The 6,000-nt window shown below is 39.6% G+C and overlaps 1 protein-coding gene across 1 annotated transcript in view; it reads right to left on the bottom strand.

Moving 5' to 3' along the window:
- Window positions 1–2,617: 2,617 nt before the first annotated feature.
- Window positions 2,618–6,000, bottom strand: part of GRXCR2 (glutaredoxin and cysteine rich domain containing 2) — a 75,066-nt gene continuing 71,683 nt past the window's right edge. Inside the window, exon 4 of the mRNA XM_069202005.1 lies at window positions 2,618–3,843. Within this exon, the coding sequence (XP_069058106.1) occupies window positions 3,664–3,843 (180 nt within the window). The 3' untranslated portion in view covers window positions 2,618–3,663. The remainder of the gene's footprint in view (window positions 3,844–6,000) is intronic.

Raw genomic sequence — 6,000 nt, 5'->3', positions numbered from 1 at the left:
AAAGTATATTTTTGAGAATAACAGGAACAAGGCCAACCGATCTGGGCTCGAGAAAATTGCAATGGAAAAAATACTGACTTGCCACACTGGTCCTACTGTTAGGACTGGACAAACCAGAAGCAGCCCTGAGTACTCCAAGGCTGCAGAAGGCCACTGGAGAGACTATGCATCGGGCTGTACAAACGACAGGTCTAGAACTGAAGAGGAAAGTACGAGCAGCCAAAAGGTGGAAAGAGTCTCTAAAGCAACACTGAATTCAATTACTGATCTACTCCTTGAACTACAGGAAGATGCCTCAAAATAACCTAGGCTTGAGACAAGGAAGGTATTGGACCATACATGCACCTAGCTCACACTCTAAAGAGCACCCTCCTATCCGTGGTAGGAGACACCTGCCTGTAGGGAAATGCCCTTATCAATTGCACATATTTGTGCAATGATTATATTAATCCAAGGAATTATTAGGTGCAAGAAGGATGCTGCAGGTATAAAAACACCCAGACATGAGCGCAATGATATATGCAACATATCTAGGCCTTCCCTTCACTTTCTATTAAAAGGAAAGAGTTCCATATTTTATAGTAATTTCCAATGAAATGAAAAAGTAAAGTGTGATGGCCTTCCATATTTCAGCAGGACCTCCACCTTGCATGGAAAGCCCCAGGGGAATGCCCCACCCCCTCACATTCAAGCACACACACAATACACCTAGGAGCACTCCTTTCCAAATCCTGAACACCAATTCAGGTCTTGTGAGTACTAATGGTTGTATTGTATTGAGGCTTAATTATAACAATCCTTGGCAATGACCATGGAACTGCAGAAGGGCCAAGCTTATGCCCCCCAAGGTATAGTTGGATTCCAAATCTCATTTGAAAATAATGAGCCAAACTGATATTTTTAGGCAACCCACATGCTAAAAACAAAACAAAAAAAAATATGGTCAGGAAACTGCCTTAATACCCATTAACATCAGGTTCACTAAGTGAATTATACACATATTTTAAAGCATTCAGGCAGTATCAATTTAAACCTCAATGTGCAGGTGGAATATGTGAACACGTACGTGGGTGCTGCTAGGTTTCTTCTACTTGTTTTGAGAGGATCCAAAATCTTGCAGCAAGACCTCAACCCCCACCCAAGCAAACAAGTAACACCAGTTTCTGGCTGCTTAGAGACAAATGTGCTGCTTTCAGGACACCTGCCACATCCACAGAGCCATCTAGAAAAAAGATCTGTGATACCTACAAATTAAACTCCAACTATAATCCCAGAATAGTCCACTCTGTTTACGATTGGCACCCTGACTCGGGTTGTTTCCCTATAAGGAAACAATCTATTGGTGGAAGAATATCCTCCATGCAAGCACACAAATTTGGAAATACCTCTCAGCCAACATACGAAATAACAAAGATACTTTGCAATTTGGTGAGGAAGTAAAAGACAGACTAATCCTAACAAAACAGAGAATTGCTGATCATTAAGGAAGATAACATCCAAACCAGAACACTGTTTTCTATCCAAAAATGCCAATGCCTGGCTACACTCATGCACATGTAAAACTAAAGTACATTTCAGTTGAAGTACTTATCCTCAACTGAAGTTGAGATTGCAGGGGTCCTGGGGTAATGGAGACTGACTTGGTGGTCTGCAGGACAGGTCCGGTTCTTCTTGAGACATCGTGCTCAGATGTAGGAGTCAGTGCAGAATGGGGACACAAGCTGAAAGTCTGCAAAAGACGGAAGGCATGTGCCACACTTCCTGAAGAAGATGGCTGAGCTCCTTAAAAGCTATTCTCATTGGCCCTAGCACCAGGGCCAATGAGAACAGCCCTGCAGTGGGAGAAGCGGGCACTAGGATTGGCTGACTTTTAAGCCAATCCTAGGTAGCTTTGTGCGCTCTCCCACAACGTCCTGAGCGAGAATTCATTGGGAAATGTGCCAAATCATTGGCTGTTACCCTAAACGCTCAGAATTACGGACAAATGGTGTCCACTGAGGAAATAGTCATGGACAATGGACGTAGGGCCAAAATTACGGACTATCTGGTCACCCTAACTTTCTGCGGTGCTGTGTGTATATGAAAGAGGAAGAGAATGAGAAAGGAAATGTACTTTGGTTGTTTGTGCCCCTAATGTGCTGTGTATTGAAGGAAGCTTGCAAGGGAGAGGCAAGTGCTAAACCTAATCTGTTGGTGTGTGTGTACGTGTGTGAGTGTGTGTGTGTGTGTGTGTGTGTGTGTACACTGCTAGTAAATGTATTGTATCTTTTCTGTGTCCAAATGGGAGAACCTGGCATTGTTGCTGCAGTTTACATTGCTAAGCGTCCTGTACCTTTTATTTTTGATGTGGAAGTTTGCATTGCTCTTGCCCATGGTGCTGTGCCTCTGTTATATATCGATCAAGTTTGCTAAGAAGCTTGCCACTAAATAAAAGGTAAAGATATTGATATTGTCACTCAAAAGGAAATAATACCTTAAACCACGCAGTGCCAGCCCCACAGCATCAGTGGTACAGTACAGCTGTACCTGGAAAAGCCTATAGTTTCCCATTGTTCAATTCATAAAATATAGGACTCGACAACTTTCCAAACTTTATTAAAAGTGTTCTCATCTTTACTCATCCTGTCACTAAATATTATTCTGTCACTTAAACATATAGAGATAAACATTTACATTTCACTAAGAATGCATTTTGTTAAGCGAGACATGTCTTATGGGTACCTTTATTCACCCCGTATTTCTGCATCGGTAACAATCTTGCAGTACTAGCAGCTATTCTGCATAAGAGGCTAGCAATCCATCAGGAATTTACACTCCGTAGATACTTAAAATGCCAACTATAAACAGAAAGTTTTATTGTTTCACACAGGTTAATTAGAGAACTGGGCTTAGAAAATAAAGATAGCAATTGGTTTTGCTATAAAAACACAACAAGCTAATAAAAGAAATTGGAGGAATCAATGCACAACCAATTTTCGCTTGGCTATGCTTCATTGGGCATGTTAAATGTAGTGATGCCAGAATATTTGGAGTAGCATTGCATTTTCTTTCATTGATTTAACTGTTTCTATATCATGGCGAGTAAAATTAGACCAAACCATTCATTAATCGAAGAGAAAATGCACCTTTTTCTTCATTAAGGCTTTCAGTTTTTTGGTATTTATTTATTTATTCACAGTTGCATCATTATTTAGCCCTATATATTTTGCTTATTTTATCCATGGCTTTCAATATTCACGCAGAGTATCTGGGAATCATTCTAATTCACTATTTCCACCACGGCGCATCGTTTTTCGCTCATTTTTGCCATTATAGAGAGAGGCCACTCAAATGGAAATTAGCTTTGCTCTTCCCCAAGAGGGGCAGTTCAACTCGAACTGATATTCTATGTGTCCCCTGAAGCAACCCATGAGACATTTTTGCTTTGCTGTGGGCTTTATGAGTGAGTGAGTATTTTGAGAATTCCTGAAACCTTCATTTTGGGACCAATGACTTGCCCTACCCATCCAAGGACGAGCGTGGCCATAGCAAAAATATAATAGATGCAAATTAGCCCACGCTAATCACTCTAGGCAAATTTAATTCTCTTTTTTTTGTGACCAAAGGATTGCAATGTCTGCTGAAAAGGTTGTTGAACGTTACATTTAGGAATCAAGTCGGCTGTTACACAGTGCATGTCTGGCAGGGCTGCAGGCCATTTTCGTTGCAGGCCGGGCATCTCAAGGCCCGGTATGACTCCTTAAATCGGTTGGCCAACATGGAAAACTTGCTTCCGTGACACAAAGAACAGGGAGCACAGCCTGATCCCAGGCAGTGAACACACCTCTGGCTTGATTCATCTTCCTGAAACAACCAAAAGAGAAAAAAGGGTTGGTGATCGTTAAAAGATTTTATTGCAGATGCATTCTGCATTCAACATTTGCCAAAGAGTTAGAATCTGAATTTAGTGCTTCAGAAGTAGCAGATTAAATTTTTTGATTTGAGAATGAGGGAGTGTTAGACGTTTAAACTTAAATGTACATTAATATTAGTCGTTCTGCACCTCAATTCATGTGTATACTGACATGGAGCCAATGTATCTGAAACAAAATCATTACAATGTATTAAAGTGTGTGTTTCTGGCCTAAGCCTCAGTGAGGCCTTAATGCCATCTTGTTCAAAATGGACGCCATCCTACTATGTTCACTCTGTGTTTATATTTCTCGCATGACGCACAACAATGTAGGTTGTTTGATCTGAGTGACACTGATCTTTAGCCTGCTAGAATAAAAAGCTTTTGCAACATAATCCAACTTCTTTCCGCTTGCATGCTGCATTGCATTCATTCACAATGCTTCACTGTTGTTTATGTAACTAATTTGTTTTAAGATCGCTGATGGCATTGGGTCAGAAGGGCCAAATCAATAATCACGTTGTGAGTTAGTGCAAAGGTGATAGGGTTATGTGATGTTTTCAATAGTAAAATTATGATTTGTTGGAGCAATGATCACACCATGCTATTTTTCCAGTTCTTAATAGTTTCTGTGCGAGAAAACAACATTTAAACAGTGAAACTGGGGTTGAGTCCGAGATCTTTCATGAGGCTCTAGAGATGTTGTCTGAATTCTTACTAATTTTGCTGCAAATTTGAGACTTAGCATTTATCTGATTTTTTACCATTCTTGTATTATTCTGCATTGGATAGCCTACATGGTAAATCAATTCAGTTTAATTCAATGAGTTTATTGCTGCATCTGAAAATACTGTTTTCTGCATTGTACTTTAAATTTTGTAATACATGTTCATGGTTTTCCTAAATTCTAATCTTGAGTTCCCTTTTTGGAGTCAGTATTTTCTTATTGACTGTTTTAAGATGCTGTTTGGGACACATTGTCTCATTTACTTTGAGGTTAACAATCCACTCAATGTTTTGTTGTGGCGCTGTATTGCAGATTTCAAAGGGCCCTGCATACCTACGTATTTCATACATCTAAAGATTTTCAAACATAATGCTGGCAGAAAAAGTGCATAGGCAGATATTTTGAATATTTATAGGACTGGCATGCATTTGGTCATAGATTAATTATGATACCTCGTTTCTGTCTTGTGCGTTATTCCAAACTACTGTTGTTTCTAACTGTAAATACCAGGTAATGATATTAGTGCTTCCAAAATCACTGTTGTCTGAAAGGTGTGTTTGCACTGCGGGTTTCAAACCTGTGACTTTCAGAATAACATATTTGTCAGTTGCAGGAATTAAGCTCATGTAGCCATCCTGCTAGTTATATTTTAGAATACATGTTGTAGTGAAACAAATGTATAGTTTGCAGTGTGGATTTAGTAGAATTGGAAGACTGGCTGAGTTGTGTCTGTGGTAGGAATGTAATTTGCAATTATGAGTTGATTTTAACTTGATTAAACTGTTTTGACCTGGATGCTGTTTGTACAGAAAAAAAGCCCAGGTGAAGAGAATGTTTCAGTCAGTAGGGCAATGGAAGGAGAGGTCATGTGCATAAATTCACCAAGATGCCACGGGTGGCAGAAGTGACACTATCACACTTTGACAACCAGGGATGTGGAAGGGACATCTTGTTTGGGGTTAAGGGCAACAAGTTTTTATGTTTACTTTGTCCTTGGGACAAGTACGCCCAACCCTCTGCAGCACAAACCCTTTGGCTGCCTGTTTACAGAGAGTGGAACTCTCTACAGTTGAGGTAATGTGTTTCCAAAAGATAATGCTGTTCGAACTTTTATTTATGGTTCATTATTTGAAAACCTTCATTATTAGGGTGAGTGCTGTAAATAAATGTTTTAAGGTCACACTTCACTACTGACGTTGGTTCCAGTACAAATAAAAAAAACGTGTATACACATGTTTGAAAAGTTTAGGCTATGAGGCTAAGTATAATGCTCCCAGAATGCTCTCTGATTAGATGCAAATGAGGTGTCATTTAGTAAAATGTTTTGATGCATGCTAGTATTTCCCAAAAATATTTCGAATGGAAAATCAGTGTAACCATT

The sequence above is a fragment of the Pleurodeles waltl genome, chromosome 7, assembly GCF_031143425.1.
Source record: "Pleurodeles waltl isolate 20211129_DDA chromosome 7, aPleWal1.hap1.20221129, whole genome shotgun sequence".
Classification (NCBI taxonomy): Eukaryota; Metazoa; Chordata; class Amphibia; order Caudata; family Salamandridae; genus Pleurodeles; species Pleurodeles waltl.
This window is presented reverse-complemented; position numbering and strand designations above follow the sequence as displayed.